The sequence below is a fragment of the Spizellomyces punctatus genome, assembly GCF_000182565.1.
Source record: "Spizellomyces punctatus DAOM BR117 chromosome Unknown supercont1.2, whole genome shotgun sequence".
Lineage (NCBI taxonomy): Eukaryota > Fungi > Chytridiomycota > Chytridiomycetes > Spizellomycetales > Spizellomycetaceae > Spizellomyces > Spizellomyces punctatus.
This window is the reverse complement of record NW_015971538.1, coordinates 119,186-139,218: the sequence shown is the minus strand read 5'-3', so window position 1 is coordinate 139,218 and position 20,033 is coordinate 119,186. Positions and strand designations below refer to the sequence as shown.

At 46.8% G+C, this 20,033-nt stretch overlaps 8 protein-coding genes across 8 annotated transcripts; 3 read left to right on the top strand and 5 right to left on the bottom strand.

The window, feature by feature from the left end:
- Positions 1 to 100: 100 nt before the first annotated feature.
- Positions 101 to 789, bottom strand: SPPG_00909 (uncharacterized protein). Its single transcript, XM_016749237.1, has one exon. It carries the CDS (start codon positions 750 to 752, stop codon positions 189 to 191), a length of 564 nt encoding a protein of 187 aa, XP_016611463.1. The 5' UTR covers positions 753 to 789; the 3' UTR covers positions 101 to 188.
- A 280-nt stretch (positions 790 to 1,069) lies between these two features.
- Positions 1,070 to 3,028, top strand: SPPG_00908 (uncharacterized protein). The gene is made up of 4 exons (XM_016749236.1): positions 1,070 to 1,705; positions 1,768 to 2,047; positions 2,110 to 2,528; positions 2,590 to 3,028. The coding sequence occupies exons 1-4, from the start codon at positions 1,098 to 1,100 to the stop codon at positions 2,933 to 2,935; spliced, it is 1,653 nt and encodes a 550-aa protein (XP_016611462.1). The 5' UTR covers positions 1,070 to 1,097; the 3' UTR covers positions 2,936 to 3,028.
- Positions 3,029 to 3,040: 12 nt separating this feature from the next.
- SPPG_08888 (uncharacterized protein) lies at positions 3,041 to 4,062 on the bottom strand. The gene is made up of 2 exons (XM_016757036.1): positions 3,536 to 4,062; positions 3,041 to 3,469 (listed from the first exon to the last, which is right to left on the bottom strand). Exon 1 carries the CDS (start codon positions 3,818 to 3,820, stop codon positions 3,602 to 3,604), a length of 219 nt encoding a protein of 72 aa, XP_016611461.1. The 5' UTR covers positions 3,821 to 4,062; the 3' UTR covers positions 3,041 to 3,469; positions 3,536 to 3,601.
- Positions 4,063 to 5,827: 1,765 nt separating this feature from the next.
- On the bottom strand, positions 5,828 to 9,256 carry SPPG_00907 (plasma-membrane proton-efflux P-type ATPase). Its single transcript, XM_016749235.1, has 4 exons — positions 9,085 to 9,256; positions 8,873 to 9,016; positions 6,527 to 8,810; positions 5,828 to 6,454 (listed from the first exon to the last, which is right to left on the bottom strand). Exons 1-4 carry the CDS (start codon positions 9,101 to 9,103, stop codon positions 6,124 to 6,126), a joined length of 2,778 nt encoding a protein of 925 aa, XP_016611460.1. The 5' UTR covers positions 9,104 to 9,256; the 3' UTR covers positions 5,828 to 6,123.
- Positions 9,257 to 13,220: 3,964 nt separating this feature from the next.
- Positions 13,221 to 14,712, top strand: SPPG_00906 (uncharacterized protein). The gene is made up of 3 exons (XM_016749234.1): positions 13,221 to 13,450; positions 13,535 to 13,884; positions 13,956 to 14,712. The coding sequence occupies exons 1-3, from the start codon at positions 13,301 to 13,303 to the stop codon at positions 14,509 to 14,511; spliced, it is 1,056 nt and encodes a 351-aa protein (XP_016611459.1). The 5' UTR covers positions 13,221 to 13,300; the 3' UTR covers positions 14,512 to 14,712.
- On the bottom strand, positions 14,679 to 15,543 carry SPPG_00905 (uncharacterized protein). Its single transcript, XM_016749233.1, has one exon. It carries the CDS (start codon positions 15,451 to 15,453, stop codon positions 14,836 to 14,838), a length of 618 nt encoding a protein of 205 aa, XP_016611458.1. The 5' UTR covers positions 15,454 to 15,543; the 3' UTR covers positions 14,679 to 14,835.
- A 276-nt stretch (positions 15,544 to 15,819) lies between these two features.
- On the bottom strand, positions 15,820 to 17,302 carry SPPG_00904 (uncharacterized protein). Its single transcript, XM_016749232.1, has 3 exons — positions 17,033 to 17,302; positions 16,842 to 16,970; positions 15,820 to 16,755 (listed from the first exon to the last, which is right to left on the bottom strand). The coding sequence occupies exons 1-3, from the start codon at positions 17,084 to 17,086 to the stop codon at positions 16,039 to 16,041; spliced, it is 900 nt and encodes a 299-aa protein (XP_016611457.1). The 5' UTR covers positions 17,087 to 17,302; the 3' UTR covers positions 15,820 to 16,038.
- Positions 17,303 to 18,208: 906 nt separating this feature from the next.
- Positions 18,209 to 20,012, top strand: SPPG_00903 (uncharacterized protein). The gene is made up of 7 exons (XM_016749231.1): positions 18,209 to 18,702; positions 18,760 to 18,798; positions 18,863 to 19,009; positions 19,069 to 19,193; positions 19,254 to 19,275; positions 19,333 to 19,678; positions 19,742 to 20,012. Exons 1-7 carry the CDS (start codon positions 18,325 to 18,327, stop codon positions 19,933 to 19,935), a joined length of 1,251 nt encoding a protein of 416 aa, XP_016611456.1. The 5' UTR covers positions 18,209 to 18,324; the 3' UTR covers positions 19,936 to 20,012.
- Positions 20,013 to 20,033: the final 21 nt, after the last annotated feature.

Sequence of the window (20,033 nt, the reverse complement as noted above, 5' to 3'; positions counted from 1 at the left end):
TTGCTACCTTGTATCGCGGGATGGCTGACGTCAGTTGGGATGCCCGTCACGTGAATTCCATTTTCAAACCTGTATTTGCTGTTCAATACGGGATTGGTATGCAGAAGTAATGAGGCATATCAGACTTCATTCTTATTGTACAAAAACTATTTCAACTTTCAAATGTCACAGGGTTTTGATACAGATATTTACACCAAGAGAACAGCGAATGCAACTAACGCGAAAATCCATCCCCGTGCCGTGCTCATACGATCAGCGGCACTCTTACTGCCTTGCGTTTGAGCAGTGGCCGCTCCCAAAACTACATCCGAACACTGGAACAAAAGTCCATCTCCTCCATCAAAAGTCACTTGCAGAGTAGCCTGAACGCCTTCCTTTGCTTCTGGAATCTTTGAAAGATCAATGTCCGCGGAGTAGGAGCCAATTTTGATACCAGTAGCTGTAGGAGCTATTTGCTTCCGCGTAGTCGAGTTTGAGGAGAAATCATTCGCAGTGGGATTGGACGATAGGATCAAGTAAAAGTTTGCAGTGGCATCGGGATGCAGTGCGGTAATAGAAACCTTGGCGCCAGTGAGCGGTAGAGGGTTTCTCGGGTTTTGGAGAGTGTCGAATCCACCACACGGGGCCATTATCTCCTTGTCCTCCACGGTGCCACGGGCAGCCGGAGAGTCCAGCTTAAAGTGTGCATGGACATTGACGACGGCGAGCAAGAGAATCAACAAGGACAAGCAGAGAGCGTTGCGTGCAGCCATGGCGTGTAAAAAGTTGGTTTGGAGGAAGAGGTGTGTTGAGGGATTTTTGCGCTCGGGGCCTCTTCTTATAGACAGCGCTTTAAAGCATCGGCACGCGGTCTTTTCTCCATTGGCGGGAAGAGAGTGGCACAGGTCCTGTGCGCCATGCGGTTTCAAATGAAAGGCGATTTCGATTATAGAATATTCGAATTTGACAAAAAGGAGTCATTAGGTTTTGGGGAAAATGGCTGCACCGAGGGTCGAACTGCTCTGAGTCACTCACTTTCGAGGTCGGTGAGTCACCTCCTACAGACACCTTCCCGCTCGCTTTGGTCGCTCTGTTTTGGGGGAATTGATCTCACAATAATGCCATCACGCTTTCTCCCTCACCGCCCTTTCTTGCGGCGATCCATCTACCTCTTTACCCTTGGCACTGCTGCTTGGTCCTTTGATCGATACGCCTATGACTCGACGTTCACCCGCAACCTTCGAACGCTGTACAATGGTGTCGTGATAACCGCTGACTACAAATTGAACTTTGTACCAGGCAACGCAGAACGAATAGCGGCATTACATGAAAGGGTTGCAAAACGGATCCTAAACGTGTGTAAAGAGAATGGAGGACTTTACATAAAGTTTGGGCAACAAATTGCGGCGGTGCCCGTACTTCCTCCTGAATACGCCAAGACCTTTCGTGTTCTGTTCGACGACGCCCCTGCAGTGCCTTATGCTGCCGTTGAAAAGATTTTCATGCAAGACTTTAATGGGAGGAAGCCTAGTGATGTATTTGAGACATTCTCGAGAACGGCGGTCGCGAGTGCATCGATTGCGCAGGTCCATCGCGCGACATTGAAAGACGGAAGAGTGGTGGCGGTGAAGGTGCAGAAGCCGCAGATAGAACGGCAGGTGGGTTGGGATTTATGGACTTATGGAGTATTGTGCTGGGCTTTTGAAAAGGTCTTTGAGTTACCGATGTAGGTGATTACACTGTCTACTATCTCAATGTCGGTTCTGTGCTGACAGATTCTTTGCTCAGGACATGGTCGGCCCCCTATATAGCGTCCCACATCCTGCAGGAAACAGACTTTGTAAACGAAGCGCACAATGCAGAACGAGCAGCAGACTACATTGCCGAGGCTCCTCGCTCATTATCCAGCCGGGTTTACGTTCCCAAAGTGCACTGGGATCTCACATCTAAGCGAATCATGACAGCCGAGTGGATCGATGGAGTCCGCTTCACGGATATTGAGGAAATGGATCGACGAGGGTGGAGCAGGAAAGAGGTTATGAGTGCCATTGTGGACGTTTTTGCGGACGTATGTGTGTTGGCATATTACATGGACGAGAAAATGAGTGCTGACGCAACCATTTCTTTTAGCAAATATTCCGAACGGGATTTGTCCACTGCGATCCACACCCGGGCAACATTATCATCCGTACACACCCCAAATCCCCACCACATCCCCAAATCGTCCTCCTCGACCATGGCCTATATGTCCAATGTGCACCCACCTTTACCCGCGAGTATGCAACATTTTGGAAGTCCCTGTTCCTAGGCGATACGGGTGCACTCTCTCGAATTGCAACAAAATGGGGCATCCAGGACTTGCAGCTATTTGCGTCTGCCACGATACAAAAACCATGGGCACCCGGCAAGATTGTTCACGTGGATCCACATAAATCGGGAATAGACGATCTATTTGAGAAGCAGCTGAAAATGAAGGAGAGTGTCAAGACGTTTTTGAGGGATACCGAGTTGGTGCCAAAGGAATTGATATTTTTGGGAAGGAATATGAAGTAAGCTTTTTAGAAGCTATCATCTGGGTTTTTCGTTTCGTATTTATTTTGTTTATTGTAGTCTGGTGAGAGCCAACAACAAATCCCTCGGCTCACCTATCAATCGTATCAATATCATGGCTAACCGCGCCGCAAGGAGCCTCGGATCGGATTGGTCCGCATGGTCCAATACATCTACCTCTCCGCTCACCACCTTTATTACATCTCGATTAAATTACTATACATTTCGTGCCACCCTCTTTGTCACAGCGCTCTTGTTCCATGTGTCAAGAGCAGTGCAGAAACTTGGATGGATTTTCTTTGGTGCTAAGGGTGCCGGGTTTGAGGATGTGATTGAGGGTGGAATGCGGAGAGCTATGGAAGAAAAGTTTGGAGTCGTCATTGATGAAAGCGTTTTTGAAGGATGATTGGCTATTTATTACTTATAGTATACTTTCTCTATCTATCCAATAGAATAGAAATGCTACATGCCGAGGAGCGAAATTTGAGTCTCCTACCGACTATGACATTTTGCTCAATGAAACTGTAGAAAAAGCAACAAGTAACGCAAAAGTCTGATCGTGCAAATCAACAAAAACATTCTATACGGAGACTAGTTCTCAGTACTATGTACATCTACTCAGAGAAACAACAAAAAGAAAAAGAGTCCGTGCCTATTCTCCAATGTGTGCTAGTGCCAAAATCAATACGAAATATGCAAGACTAAATCTAAAACAACTGAAAAAAAAAAAAATGGTCCCAAAATGCCAACACAAAAAAATAGACTAAACTACAAAAAATAAATCCCAGCGTCCATGGCATTCGGATGCACACGAACGTCACTACTGCTCACAATCTACATGCTGCATGACGGAAAAGTACCCACATCGCCTTTATAGTGGCATTGTGGTCTTCAAAGAAACCCGGATTCTTGAAGAAGGCGGGCAATCTTTTCGTCCTCACTGTGAAAATAAAAACAGTAAGTACAAAATCATCAAGCACACTATATCAGCGGTAGAAGTACGAACCGTTCTCTAGGTTCCATGCTCAAGGACACATTAGGCATACGGAAAGAAACAGCGAGGCAAAAGGTATCAAACCTTCATTTGCTCGGCGGGTGGTGCGTCAGTCAAAGTTTCCATGTCGCTCACATAGTTTGACGGGAACCATCCTCTTTCACCGTTGCATAGTCCATCCCACCACCCGCTTTCTAGTTGCGTCAGCACCTGAATGACATTGCCCTTTCGAAAAGTCAAGCTGGACTCTTCCGCCCCGGTATAATCATACAAAGCCCGTACGACTCTCTTTGTCATGGTCCCCGAGGAAGCGCCAAAATTCCTGAACAGGCAGGCAGCTCAACGTCAAGTGCAAAAAAAAACACAATTGCGGTTTGCTGCAAAGAGCAAGCAGAAACCCGGACTACCAGTCTTTTCGTCCTGCAATCTGGCCTCGTGGTGGTCAGAGCGAGCAAAAAATCTGGCTTTTGGTTTGCAAAACTAACGTTTTGAGGCAAGACCAAAGCAAACAAAAGCCGAGATATGAACAAGTTTTGGACGTTGGAAAAAGAAGGACTTTGTGCGTGGGAGAAAGTCAGCCGATGGGTGAGTCACAGCACCCTAAATTGGTTAATGAAATGTAAATGTAAAAAAGGCAAACTTGGGCGCGAAGTCGTACGTGAAACACCAAGGGAGGCTTAGAAAAGTTGGGGAGGCTTTTTGCCCAATGGCGTTTCTTTCTTTTTATTTTAAAGATATGGTCAAGCGGCTCAGAGGAGATATATGAATTTGGGATGCTAGAGGGATACATATGCAATGACGAAACTATGGCAAAAACAATATGAGCAAGTAAAACTGTATAAAACAATGACAAGAATAACGTTTGAAGGAGGAAATGCAAGGAAAGCTCATATGAAAACCAACTGTGCTACGAGATGAAGTGAGACTCTCAGCCTGTTTCAAGCCGCCTCTCCATGGATAACCAGAACCTAGGCCAAAGTGCTTATTGTTTTCCTTATAAAACACACAATCAACACCAAATCTTGTCCTCCTTCGCCCATGAGGCAGTTAGTTTTGATGCTCCACAAGCAAAAGAAAAAAGGACAAATCATTCTCTGATCGTACGCTGGTAAAGCACGCCCATGACTTGACAACACCCAGTCCTTGTTCAAAAAGAGGGGAGGAGCATAGGCTGGAAACTTGTTGGCCAAGCAACAACAGAGAATGGCTCAATTGGAATCTAACAGAAATCCATGAACAAACATGGTGATTTACCAGGAACTGAAAAAAACGTTGCCAACAAAAAACACCACCGATATTTTGGCCATCAACAAGGCTGCCAACTGCCAACACACAAACCTTTTGAGAGTATGCAATCCCGGCCGATCACCGAGCCGATCACCGCTGGCTGTAAGACAGATAGCAACGGTCGGAATTTCAACTCCGTCGGGCTTGGCAATTGGTTCTATATATGCCTTAATGAACAAACTTTAATAAATTTCGCAAAGGAGATAACGCAAGCAAAACATGGCACATTCCATAACCCTGCCTGTCTGCCAATTCTCATCTGGCCAGCTGTACTCTGCTGAAAAGCACATAGTGCGTCACGTAGTCCAACAACACGGATTTGGGCAGCTACGCATACAAAATGAATAACAAAAAGAGGAGCTACCGAATACACACTTGTCTTTGTTTTGTTTGTTCTTTTTACATTCACCACAATTCGTTCGACATTTCTTGCCAAGGTCAGGCGAGACTGCTGCCTTGTTGCTCATTGCTCATCTTGGTTAACCTTAAGCCAATTACCTCAGTACCCTTACAACTTTTTGGGCGGGTACGATCCAAGCTACAAGTTTTTAATTAAGCAGTTAAGGGTGAATCATATACGATAACGCATCGTATACTATAACGCTTAAATATCGGAGATCCGTTTCCCCGCCTCATTCTGAACGCACTCTTGAAGCACTACTAGTACAACACGCACGAACCAGCATAACCACGGATGGCGAATCACTTTGACCAATGCCTTGAAACTGGTTTATTCATACATTGGATCCGATCTTTTGTGGACACTCTACAGCATTTGGGCGTCGAGAACTGGACCCCGTGAGCTCACGTGAGCCATATAGGCGGTACTGGCTTCTGTCTTCAACAATCTCACGTGCAATCACGGGGGGCAGTTCTCCACCGCCAGATGCTGTACTTGTTGTCGGTCGGAAGAATTCCCTGCGATGCAGACCCCATGTTCAAGGGACACCCAACGGCGAATGATCGAATGATCAGTGGTTCCGTCAGCCGTCGATAAGTCCAGAAAAAAAAACAGAATTTGTAAAATGTACACGCGCGCATAAGATAATTAAAGACGAGATGACAAAATACAAGGATGCAAGCTGAGCGTAAAACAAAGAGTTCAGATCGTCTATCTACGTCACTATGAAACAAAAACATGAAGCGCCTAGTCCACCTCTACCACCCTCTGAACCGTTTGTCCACACTCAGCCTACCCATCTCTCTCTTATTACATGGCCCGCACGCAAGAGAACACGTACTACTACTATATGATTACAGGACCCCACACCAAAAATCCCAAAGTGCTAATGTTCCCAAAACAGTGAATGAGTCTATGCGTTTTCGATGGCGTAAGTAACGTTGATAGTCGTTGACGAGTCGCCATTTGCTTTGGTAGCGGCGAGAGTCTTTTTCGACTTGAAGGCCAGGATGGCGTGGGACATAAGGACAACCTTTCGTGCCTTTGCCCAGTTGGCCATAACGCGGGTGAGTTCGACTTTTCTGGCAATGCGCTTCTCTAGTTCTGCCCGACGCTTGGGTGAAGGCCACAACCGTGCGGTAAGCTCGAACGACCACTTCTTGATCACAAAGACCTTGACGATATCGAGGATCATGAACATGACCAACGAGATGCACATAACAGACACTCCCCATCCCCAACCACTGGAAGATAAAGAAGAATCATCAGAATCTGCAGCACAAACAGAAAAATGCCACAGGTAACAATAGACTTACATTGGGTGAGCTTCGAAGAATTCCACACCGTAGATCGACATGAACATGGCAATGATCTGGGTACCAATAATGGCGAAGGCAAAGACGGGTGATGGGATAGACTTCCAGAACCACGTAGGGAGACGAGTAGAGAAGATGACAAAGTGAGGGCAAGAAGAAATCTGCAAGTACATGATCGTTTTGAGCGTGTCATCGTCTACGTCGAAGTGGTATTTGGCAATCAAAAAGTGCGCGAAAGAGATAATCATAAGGAGGAATCCAAGAATGAACGAGAGAGACAACAGTTGACCAAGCCTCCACTTGTCAGGGCGCTTTGAAATTCTGGCGTTGTCAACAGAGATCACAAGAGTTGCGGCATCGTTGAGTACAGCGATCAAAAGAACGAGACGGTCAGGCAATGTGAAGTCGAACACAAGAATCGAGATGAAGAAGAACAGCAAAAAGTGGATCGTGGATGCAATACGGTAAAGAGCATAGGATCGCATACGTTGGAAGATGGCACGGGAAGTCTTGACACCGTCAACAATTGTCGAAAGACCGGACGCCAAAAGAACAATATCGGCAGCGGATCGGGCAGCATCAGTACATCCTTCAACAGCGATACCAACGTTGGCCTTTTTGAGGGCTGGTGCATCATTCACACCATCACCCGTCATACCGACTAGCTGACCACGGTTCTGCATGAGTTCGACCACACGGTATTTGTGTTCAGGAATGACGTGAGCGAAACCATCAGCCTTGATAACACGGTCAGTCAGAGCTTCTTCATCGAGACGGCTGTCAGTCAACGCGTGAGCATCCAAGATCGCACGATCCATGCCAAGACGGTGGGCGACTTCTTTTGCGATAATCAATTGGTCTCCAGTAATCATCTTGACCGTAATACCAAGTTTGTTGCATTCGGCGATCGTGTGGGCAGAGTCCGGGCGAGGGGGATCCAATAGGGAAATCATACCAACCATTTCAAACTTGGTCATTTCGGGATCAACTGTACGAGCAACACCCAAGGCACGGAGACCACGACGAGCAAAGTCAGTAACAGCCTCGCTAGCCTGTTCGTGTCCACCAACCATGCGAATGATGACCGGAGGAGCACCCTTGATAGTACGGAACTTTTCTCCGGTCTCAAGGTTGGTGACAGTGGCCTCAGTGTATTTGGACGTAGGGTTGAATGGAATGAAACCATTGACTTTGTAGCCGGGGATGTTGTGTTGCTCGGTACGGTTCTGGAGGATGGTCACACGATCTTCAGCAGCACCACGAACGGCAAGCTCAATGGCGTCCTGGGCTCCAGGCTCGGAAGCCATGTAAGCGTAGGTAAGGAGATCCTGATCAGTGTAACTTTCGCCAGTGCCTTCGAAGTCAGTAGAGGTGTTTCCTTTCTTGGAAAGGTAAGGCTTGTCAAAGGTGAGCTCGTTGAGGGTGAGGGTACCAGTCTTGTCAGAGCAAAGAGTAGAGACGGATGCGAGCTCTTCAATGGCAGTGAGACGCTTGACAATAACCTTCTTCTTGGCCAGTTGTCCGGCACCGACGGCCATGGTCACGGACATGACGGTGGGAAGACCAACGGGGATAGCAGCAATCGTAAGAATCAAGACTGTCTTCAGGGCTTCCTTGAAGGCCATGTCACGGGCCACCTTCTGGACGATGAAGATGATAACCACCATGAGCAGGGAGATAACAATGAGGAAGTTACCAATGTGGTTGATGATCTTCTGGAAGTGACCTTCGTCGTTGGTGATGCTAATCAAGTTCGCAGCGCGACCAATGTACGTGTTGATACCCGTTTTGGTGACAACAGCAAGCATTTGACCTTGTTTGCAAATGGACGAAGAGTAGGCGATGGCACCCTTGCCTTTGTTGACGGGGAGGGATTCACCAGTAAGGGCAGCTTGGTCAATTTGGAGAGTACCTTCAGTCTCTTCACCAGTGACGCCGACTCCGAGGAGACGACAATCAGCGGGGATAATGTCACCGAGACGGATAGCGATGATGTCACCAGGAACCAAGAGACGAGATTCGACTTCAACGAGTTTGCTGTTACGCCATGCACGGCAGTGAAGGGCAAGAGTGTTCTTCAACGCATCCAAGGCACTTTCGGCCTTCGCCTCTTCGTAGTAACCAATGAAGGCATTGGCAATCAACACAAACACCAAGATACCAAAGTCAATCCAGTTTCCGAGAACGGCACAAACGATAGCCGCGATCTCAAGCAAGTAAGAGATGGCACCGCCAAAGAAAGAAAGGAACTTGAGAATTGGGTTGGTCTTTTTCTCAGGAATTTCTGCGAATGAGAGAGATGAGTTGCCCCGTCAATCCAACATGACCAGCGACTGATGTATGTACCATTCGGACCAAACTGCTGCAAACGGGCAGCGGCTTGAGCATCCGTCAGACCTTCAAGTGGGGGAGTCTGAAGGAGTGCCTCCAACTCTGGGTCAATGTCATCCGTAACCTCAACATGAGCCTCCTCCGGCTGAGTGCTCTTTGCTGTAAGCGAATGAAGACGCGTCAAACCAAAGAGCCATTTCATCAACATGCGGTCAAAAGAAGCAAACCTTTGTCTGTCTCAGTCATGTTTATCAGTATAAACGATGAGGAAATCTACAGCGAGAGCGTAACGAAAGCAAAAATAACAAAAGCTCGCGAAATGTACAGAATGATGGGAGGTGGGAGGAGGGAGGAGGAGGGGGGGACGGGATGAACGTACGAGTAGGGTGAAGAGGACGAGAGGAAGCGATGAGAACCCCGGCTGCTCCTTATATCTGCTTCTCAGAATCCCTTGTCTTTTTGATTTTTTTGCCAGTGTGGGAAATAAGAAAAAAAAAAAGAGACACCTTCCAAATTGGGGGCGTGTCACACACGGTGGGTTGTTGAGTTTTTCCCTTTTCTCTTCTTTTTAAAATGGCAACTTTTTTTTCCCACACGGCCGTCTTGGATGGCCGATAACCCTCCTCCTAGTAATATTTGTGTCCCCATCCAGTATCGGGGGCGGTAAACTTTGGATTGCTTATCGCGAAACACAACCAGAAATGTTTCATCCTGACCCCCTTGTATCCGTGTATGGATATATTGCAATGTTTCAGATGAATTGAACCAACCAGAAACAGGTACAATTGCACGAGGCGCCTGACTCCTGTCTCCCAAAACGCCCGCCCTCCCCTTGAACCGGCGTCTCGGGAGCAGTCGAGTCCGGCGCCTCAATTTCTCTCCTAGAGACTCTTTAAGGAGTTTGCCGTCCATTCATAAAAAGCCCCTCGGAATTACCCATCCCAAAACAAGGCCGTTTTGCGGATATCCTTTTGGGAAACTGCGACATATATGAATTCATTTGGACAAAATAATGTTCTAACGTGGAAGTTCCTGCATGTAGAAGGGAGCTACCAGAAAACAAGGGCGTTTGACCCAAAAATCAGGTCTCCCTTGGCTTGCCTTGGCTGGTTGGTGGTGCTGGGTCGGCGCGGGGCTTAGTCATCCAACTTGGCGATTAACAAAAAAGTCGCGTGTGGGCAATCAAAGAAGAAAGGTCGCGCCATTTTCGAATTGTTCTTCCGGGTCCTTGCGGGAGGGTTCAACTTGTCCTTATCTCTGGCCTCTCGTCTCTGAGGAGATGATCGGAGCGATTTTCAAAGACAGATTGGGGTTTGTCACGAGACCTCATCGATTTTCAAGTTTTAAGGTTTGCTGATCACACTATGTGCAACACATGCGCATCTGATAACCATGTCGAGACACACAAAATACATTGTGGAAAACACGACATTGTGTGTGACTTTTACTTGTGGTCAACATGGATGATGCACCTTGGTTAAAAGTGGCCGGTACACGGCTTGTGAAGTGTTCCATCTTTTCAGCTGCTGCTACAACGTCGCTAACGTCTCTCACTTGGACAAGCAATGTTAAAAGATTGGCTCAAATGACATCCCCCCCACCACATCAGTCAACACGGCACAAAGGAGCAATCCAGCCGAAAAGGCCGAACTAACCGAATGATAACCAAATTACCCGGTGACAGCCAATCAAGCCGGTGGCAACCACACTAACTGAGGGCCATCCAACCAGCCGAGAGGCCAAAACAGGCGATATGACTTGCCCTATTTGGATGGTCCCCGGTGACCTCATTCGACTGACATCAGCGTTTTACCCGACCGTTCCTTTGACTATTTGACCGTCTTGACCTTGCCCTTGTCTTTCGGAGCTTAACAGCACCGCGATTACTGTCGTCTCTTGCCAGGGCTCAAGGTAATATGCAAATGGTGACACTGGAGACAAGGCACAAGGCTCATCTTGATACATTCCATTCATAGCGTATCTCATCTCACAAAAACCACACATGTCGCTTCCATTCCCCGTGATTTGCTGTCAATTTGGCACAACTGACAACCCATGTCGATGCAAAGTCGTCGGTCCTACGCTTGGATTCCTTTTTGCTTGCTGTGCTGCGATTGTGTGTTGGCCTCTGGGGTTATTGGTCTGGTGCTGTTTTAGGGAAACGGGGACGGCTTTGTTTGCGACGCCTGCAAATGTCTGGGGAGGGACATCTGCATGTATACCGTTTTGATGAGGGGTTTTGGTGCAAGTATGTGGAGTGCATGGTTGCTGAATGGGCGAAATAGAGTCAATATATATACCTTGTAACCAAAAAGATGCGCCTTTCTGGGAGCGCTAATTTCCTCGAAGAGCCGCCATGACAGTTGTGTGCCATAGGTGTTCTTCCGCCTGTAATGATCGTACTCTGTCTTTTTGCATCTCATTTACCAGGCAAAGAATGGGCGTCCAACCTTTAACTATAGATCCAAGTGCTTCCTCAAAAGCCATCGTTCCTCGCGCAACGATGCTCAAATATCCAGGAAACATAATCGACTTTGATCTCTTGTAAGCGTTTGTTAGCATGGGCCAATTCATTAGTGCTCATCCATGTGGTGACAACATCAAGGTATGCTGAGTCAGCCGCTGGCCATCCTAGGAAAGGTTAATCAGGGATGCAGTAAGCAGTCTGGAATTTCACTGAACAACGAAACCACACTAGTACCAAAGTGACATTATGCTATGACCTAGCATTGCATTCTTTTTGTACGGGGTTACTAGAGCACAAAAATGCACGTACTCACTGAGGCACTGAAACCTGATCGTGCTCACAAGACCAAATTACATCCATAAAAGATCGAGATGCAGTAGACAGTGACCACCTCTCCTTCAAGTGTCGTCCAGCACAAACATTGGAAAGTATCATCATTTGAAAAGAGCATTGAGCGAGTCTAATAGAAGATGGTTCCAGTAGCAGTGGCGACGAGTACCAGAAGCTGCCCATTGTTATTTGTACCCTGACAAAATACACCAGACGAGCGTATTATGATGGCAAACCAACCTCCTCACATACAAGGCGCAGAACCCGGTCAACCTCCTAATGAAAGAAAAATCAAGAATGCAGAGTCAACCTCTTACCACATTAAGCAGATTTGGTCAAACTCCTTCTTGCAAGACCAGGCATCCCGCTCCGGGGTGCCGTTCAGCAAATCCTTGCTCAAGTAGAGTTATGAGGGCAGTCTTCAACTGATTTTCCGCTCAATAAGGAGTGCAAAAGCCCAAGCTCCCCGGATATGTATCCAAACCATACCAGTCGGGTGCAGCTCGCTTTTCCAATTCCAGTCACTTTCAGCAACTTCAGCTAGTGGGGTATTCAGTTCCAGAATGTTCATTCTTGTTTCCTGGTTGTGTACAGGGTTCCGTTTCCGCCGCGGCCTCCGGTCGCACCTATTCAGGAATCAGAGTAGCGGAAGGATATAATTGATCGACGGGCTCAGTAGCAGTAGTAGCAGCCGCAGCATTGACCGCAACTTTAAGTTCTAGCTCAGCCCGCTCCTCCGGCAAGTGCACATTAGTCTCAACCAACACCTTTTACGGACGGCTTACAAACTGAACCGACACCGCCCATGCGGCTGAACGAAATAGGCTGATTATTTCTATTGGACGTTATTTTACTGGAAAAGCTGGATTGCGCTTTTTGTCCCTCAATCGTACATTCTCAATCGTAGAGGAAGAATCCTCTTGTTGTGATTGACAAAACAGTCTGGAAAAAAAACCAAACGTTGAGAAAACCTGTTTTGATGGATGATGAACGAAGTGTGGGGATCAAAAAGTTTGATGTTTGCGCACTATGCTCATGAACAGATTAATAAATATACATGCATGGAGGGTGGATGAGATGGACGAGATTCGAGAGACCATTTAAGGTGCCACGACGCTGACGAGCGATCGTCATCGTTTAATGCCTGGGAGACGGGTGGTACAGTACTTGAATGTTGGTCATGTGATTGGACGAGTGAGGAAATAATAATAATACCAGGGAGCGGTGATCCCAAAAAATAATTATAGACTTGCTACCAGTCAAACCATTCCCAAATGCCCCCCACGCCCATGTCTTGCAACATATTTTTGCTACCTTGTCGATCGTCCTGAAAACTTCCAAATGTCACTTTCGGGAAAACCAAAACTTACAAGCAAAATGGCCATGGGCGAGAATGAAGACGATCCATTTGTCAGCCCAAAATGGAATCCAAAATAAGTTCCACAGTAGTAATCCACAGTGACATCACACATTCCCTGTACGCCATCCATGTTAAAATGCATTGAGAGACGGCGGGTCGGGGATGAAATTCCACCGGGGGGCCTGTTGCTGACAAACGAATGACTGTGCCATTCTACCCCACGCTACGCTATAAAAACTGACCATTCGTTTCCCCACACCCATTCTTTGATACACATTTTCCCATCATGACCTCTGAACAGTTTCACGGATATGCTGCCTATGAGAAATCGGGTGAGCTAAAGCCTTTTGCGTACACGCCTCGTCCCCTTGGAGAAGAGGATGTCGAGATCAAGATCCACTACTGTGGGATCTGTGGAAGTGATATTCATACCATTGTAAGATCTGTAATGTTGATCACTTTTGTTGGATCGAGAATGAGGCATTGATTTTTTTTTTTTTTGGTATTTTTCAATATAAAGGATTCTGGATGGGGACCGACGCCTTACCCGGTTATTCCTGGCCACGAAATTGTCGGCCAAGTGACGGCAAAAGGGGCCAAAGTCACCCATCTCAATGTCGGTGATCGGGTTGGAGTTGGAGCTCAATGCTATGCCTGTTTCAAGTGCAGAGACTGTGATCGTGGTTATGATAATGCCTGCGATCGCAAATTGTGGACATATGCGTCAAAGTATCCTGATGGAGAAACGACACAAGGAGGATATGCGGACAAGGTTCGATTGCAGGCGCAATATGCGTTCAGATTGCCGGAAGCGCTCGAGTCGACTGTTGCCGCGCCGTTACTCTGTGCCGGGTTGACTACCTACGCGCCGTAAGTCTCTGCATCGTTCATGCCGCATCCAAGAATCCCAAAGCTCACTAGGTGTTTTTTTTTTGGTCTAGATTGAAGCGTCATGGTGCAGGTCCTGGGAAGCGTGTTGGAGTTTTGGGTATTGGCGGTTTGGGCCACCTAGGTCTTCAATGGGCTCGAGCATTGGGCGCCCACGTCATTGCCATCTCACATTCGCCCAAAAAGAAGGACGAGTGCCTTCGTTTGGGTGCGCACGAATTCATAAACATGGGTGGCGATAAGGCAGAGATCAAAAAATACCGCAACACGCTCGACTTGATCCTTTGCTGTGCGAATCCCCGCAACCAAGACTGGCCTCTTTACTTGAGCCTTCTCGACGTTCATGGAAAACTCGTTATTGTGTCACTTCCCGAAGAACCCCTGGTCATCCCCCCGTTCTCATTGACTGGAAAGCAAGTGTCTGTTGTGGGTAGTGCCATTGGAAGCAAGGCAGAATTGGAAGACATGCTAGAGTTTGCGGCCAAGCATGATGTCAAAGCTCAGGTCGAGGTTTTACCTCTCCGTGATTGTCAAAAGGCGATAGATCGGGTTCGAAAGGGAGATGTGAGATATCGGTTCGTGTTGGATACTGCTCAAGCGAAAATGTAGTGCACACGAAGGATGCAAAGATGCAGTGCATATCAAGGAAAACTGTAATTAACTAGTAAGCAAGCGGAAGTGTTGCAATCTCACTGTAGTTTATAAGCAAATTAAATGTCATTAAATGGCGGGAACAAAAATAATGGAATCACTTGAGTGTACCAAGAACCGAACAGTAACTTTCCAAACTTGTTCAAATTATTGAAAATGATATACATAACACACACTATGCACCAAACTATTAAACTTGTCAATGCAATGCCAAAGAATGCAAAGAAAAAAACTATATACACTCTACGAAATCGGGGAATCAATATGTAAAAATAACTATGTTTATGCAGTCTGCCCAGCCTGGATAATCCTGGGCGTGAGGGATATCTTGATAGTACTATCGGGTCCGCGTAAGAGTTCCTCAAAGTCCACTTTTTGCTTGACCAAGTGAATTGTATTTGGATCCTTTGTCTCGCGAGAAAGATCTTCCTCTGAGACGTGCTCAAAAGGATCAATAGAAATCTCACTCATGGGTGTTCCGACTGCAACCGACCCGCGGCGGGCGGAACAAAAGCGGACCAAGTCGGCGGCGGGAGATGCGCACGAGTCTGGGCGTGCGTAAGATTCAATGATATCCATGAGGTCGACAGAGTCTGTTGGAGTGATGGCTTTGACTGAAACGATTCCTATTGAGCTCTTTCTTCGGGACATTCTTGGGGGAGGCGGCGGAGGCGCCTGGATAGCGGTGCGACGTTTCTCTGGGTGCAGAGCAAACAGAACTTTGCCAGATTCTGGATCCCGATGAACATGTTCTCCAAAGTGCTCACGAAAGCGACGAGCCACCTTTTCCATGATGCGAACGGATCGACGACGATGATAGAGTTCAGTGGGTTGCTGTCGCTCACTGACGAGAGGTGATGATTTTATATTGAAGGATTCAATGGGCTGCTTGGCAGGCATAGCTTCTGATAATCTATTGGGTGGGAGACGGATGGGAGAGGGCTCAACAGCGAAAGCCCTTTTTGTATTTCCCTTCCTCCTCCCCCCCCCCCCCCCCCCCTCAGCCCACTTTTTTATTTTATCCTGAAATCTCTCTGACGCACATTTGTTCTCTCTCTTACTGTCAAAACGGATGACACACTCAGACTCCCCTCCTCCTTTTTTCTCTCACGGGTAGATTTCTCTCCGGTAGAGAAAAGAAGAAGAGAAACACGTAAGAAATACGATTTTTTGCACTCGAATTTTTTTTACCATGGTGGCTGACGTAACATGACAAATGGGAAGAAAGGGTCTGTTTCTCCCATGGGAGCAACCAATTGTTAAAGAGGGGCTTTTAAGGGAATCGTATCCCATCTATTAGTCATACTCTATAGAAATATCTAATAAACTGTACATTTGGGAGAGGCCATTATGATCGTTTTGTTTTTTTGAATGCCCAAAAGGATGAGGTTCTTTTATCTCTTTGACTCCCTCCACACACGCACACACGCACATGCACATTATCGCCCTTGTGTACCCATATCATTGCTGAAATGATGTTGCATGTCATCTCGCACTCCTAGGACTCATCCCGACCACGACGGCTCGCCCGACTCTTCCCATTTTTTTCTTTGCACCCGCAAGCTTGATTTTGATGGATGCAACCGTCCGAGTGGATCTCGTCGACATGATGGACACACCAGAGTCGCTCGCTCCGTCCGAACTCCGATTCGACCGTACAAAGTCCAAATCAAACGAGGTCGAAGTCATGGGTGTCCGTACGGTCGTCGCTGTATCAGCTAGATTTCGTACGATTGGAACCAGACGTGGCGGGAGGCTGCGTTTAGACTCTGGTCGTACATCAGCCAATCCTTCCAGCTGTCCAATGCATCCAGATTTGCTTTCCACAAACTTTCCAAATGAGTCAAAATAAATCATGCTCAAGACTTCATCTATTGCTCGGTCAAACACGTCACTGTAGAGTCCCTGCGTGCTGTTCATCATTCGGAGCGCAATGGCTTGGCGGGTGATGGACGGGAGGTTGATTTCGGTCGGCGCATCCAGAGTGAGGTAGCAGGCGTGAAAGTAGAGGAAATGGCCGAGCAGAGATGAAGGGATGGGAACGGGTGACGGTGTTGCCGAGGCGGGATGCGAGTCTGTCCCGGCATGCACGAATCGAGAGAGAGCCGATGGGCTCACATATGAGGGAACTTTGAGGGTAAGAAGGGATTCCAGCTCTTGTACAGATTCGTAAAAGACGAGATTCTCGTGGCAGTGTAGCGTCTGAAAGGAACATACCACCATGTCAACAAAGATACCATGGTGAGCAAAAGAACAGAAAATAAATCATACAACAGACAGCCTCTTACCAAACTAAACATTTTAAACTCTGAAAAGAGCGCAGGATTCGTCATGACTTGCTCAAAGCATTGTTTCGTAAAGGTAAACGTAAACTCGTTTTTACCGTCGCCGTTTGGGGCTTCTCTTGGTTGCACGAGCTAGTCCAGAACTGTTAGGATACGGGATTGAATACGAGTTCCTATCCAAAAGATTAATATACCGTTGTGACCGTGCCCCAAAGGGATCCCAACACATCGTATACTCGTCCGATCATTGACAGAAACTGGGTATGCTCCAATCGGAGGTGGATATACTCTTGTTATGATTCTTCAGACAACAGCCGAGTCCTTTTAAAAAAAACCAAAAAAAAAAAATCGGCGACGGGCATGGGGTTTTTCAGCTTGCTCTTTATCTTGTTCAAAGAACTCGAGAGCAAACTTGTGTGGCGTTGGAGATCACAAAAGTCCGCCCTTTTGCAATGCTTTTCCCAGTCGGCAAATTCGACAACAAAAATCACAGCGGTATGTGTGCACGTTCGACATGTGGCACAGTCATTTTATATGATGGCACGGTGACCTATAACCTGTATGTATCTAGTCTTGTGCGGCAAGCGACGCTGGGGCCAAAAGATGTTCTGCGCACGTTGAACGTTACAATAGTCACTATGACATTTTGTTTGAACAACGAGCGGAGATTTCTGTGTTTTTACTAGAGGATACTTACGATTGCTCTGTGATTGGATTACGAACGATCCCCCAGTGCTGTTATCTAACCTCCGGGGATGAACCTTTATCATATGGCGACTCTCCAGCACTTTGTTTTTAGCTCTCGGCATTACAATGTCTCAGCTCTCCAGTTTCTCGTTTCGCTCACGGTTGGAGCATAGCAGCGAATCAGGATTCCATTGCGCTGTTTTGTCGGAGAGTGTCAACTCTGTGCTTTGTAACTCGGAGGGTGGGACAGACATTACGAGAGACTCGTAATCAAGAACAGTTTATAATGCTATAGATTACGATGCCAAAGTGGGAAAAAACATGTGGTAATGTTTTCCTTCTTTTCGTTACTGGTCCAATGCCAGTTTTGTACGGATCAGGTATCGCACTTTTTGTCATCATTTGTTGCTGGTTCTATGACGGTGTTTGATGGATTCGAAAAGTACGGTGAGTAATGTCGGGGCCGGAGGAGATTGCCATTATATACAACGAGATATCTGAGAAACAGTGCTGGCAGCCCTCCGGCATTTCATGACGACTTCATGTCGTTTGAAAAAAGTAAATGGCCCTCCATATTGGTAGGCAAAGCAAAGTAAAAAGCTCAATTGGTCATCCCTCTCGATCTGATCCCTTGCATTTCGTCTGATATGGTGATCGTCACGCGTCCAAATGCTGACGCGTCCTCATCTCGTTGAGATAACGGATTGACTGCAAAAAGCTCATCCCCTGCATACGACAGTCAACATTCCCATCAGTTCCTGCATACCACCTATAATACTCTTACCTCTAACCTATATAAATGCGCACCCATTCTATTCTCTTACCAAGTTGTCCATCCATATTGTGTTATCTGCTGCTCCTACTCGTTGAATCTGTGCATTCGGCTCCTAAAACCTCTCGCTTCCATCTGACCCACATTATCAAACACGGTTATACCCAAGAAGGAGCAACCCAAAAACTCTATCTGAAATCCTATGACCTCTCACAATTACAGCACCGACCTGTATACCCTACTGTTAAGCACCATGAGGGCACCATAAACGTCTGGAGTGAATGGAGGGGACAACGCATTCAGCAGGTGCATGTCAAAGAAAAGCCGATTAGAATACCGGATCATACGGACCCCGAGACGGTGTTGTCGTTGGGGTTGATGACACATGATGCGTACTTGGAGCCGGTAGGGTTGTCAGTGTTTTGTGGTCTGTTGACAATTGGACACTCATGACTTTGCTAGGATGATAAAGGTTGGGTCGATATTCCTGGATGGAATCAGGTAAGTCCTTTGGGGTAGTTGTTTATTTTTGCGTAATGTCTCAACAACCAACACTGCGCGATAGACGGTTCGGTGGAAAGGCGAAGGCAAAAGTTTAGCCTCTTACGTTTTTCTTGATGAAGACGAAGAAGTTCTCGTCATTGTGCTCAAAGGTACAACGCTGGCTACTCCTGTAGGAGGGGGTCCATCGTCGAATGAGGACAAGTACAATGTAAGAGCTCATTTAAAGTTCAACATCAAGGGGATCGGCTAATGTTTTGTTGGAAAAAGGACAATATCATGTTTTCTTGTTGCTGTGCAAAGGCTGGGTGGGGATGGAAGCCTATATGCGACTGTCCGACTGGCAAGAATGAGTGCGATATGAAATGCTTGATCCAAAATTCGAATTTCGATGGGTGGGTTGCTGTTCCCTTTCCTCTGATTCCTTTTCTATTATTAACTCTTTAATTACTTAGATCCTATTATAATCTTGCACAGGTACACCCCTATCCGTATTCCCATCGTTCCTACCAATCCTATTAACACACAACCAAGACCATGTATCTAGCCGTTCGGGAATGGTTTCCGTCCCGTGTCAGTATTTGGTTAGCTGGTCACAGTCTGGGAGGCGCCCTTGCCTCCCTCATAGCATTAACGAATGACCTGCCAGCATTTGCATACGAAGCGCCTGGTGACTTAACCTATGCCCTTCGACTCGGCTTGCTACCTTCGCTACCTCCAGACCAAAAACCGGATTACACGGATTTTCTCAAAACGCTGCCCATCTATCATTTTGGAAATACTGGTGATCCAATTTACTTGGGGCAGTGCAATGGACCCACTAGTAGTTGTTGGTGGTTCGACTATGCATTGGAAACAAAGTGTCATACTGGCTATGAATGTACGTCCTCTTCTCTCGCAACGTTTTTGCCTTGCTGTGTCCGAGATGCTGATCTGTTTCTAGGTATATATGACATTAACAGCCCTCCACCACTCCTCCTACTTCAGGATCAACCCACAACAGTGCAACTAAGCGTACGTTATCACACAATTGACTTTGTCATCAAAACCTTTCTAGAAAAGTCCAAAACCGTGCCGGAGTGCAAGGTTGTTGACAATTGTTTGGCTGAGGAGTGCCAGGCGTGGAAATACATTTAGTGTCGATATATTGGCAACCGATTTGCTGTATGATAATGAATATGATATATATATTTGCGTACATTTTGATTGCAAGAGTTACGTTCGAGAATGATGCT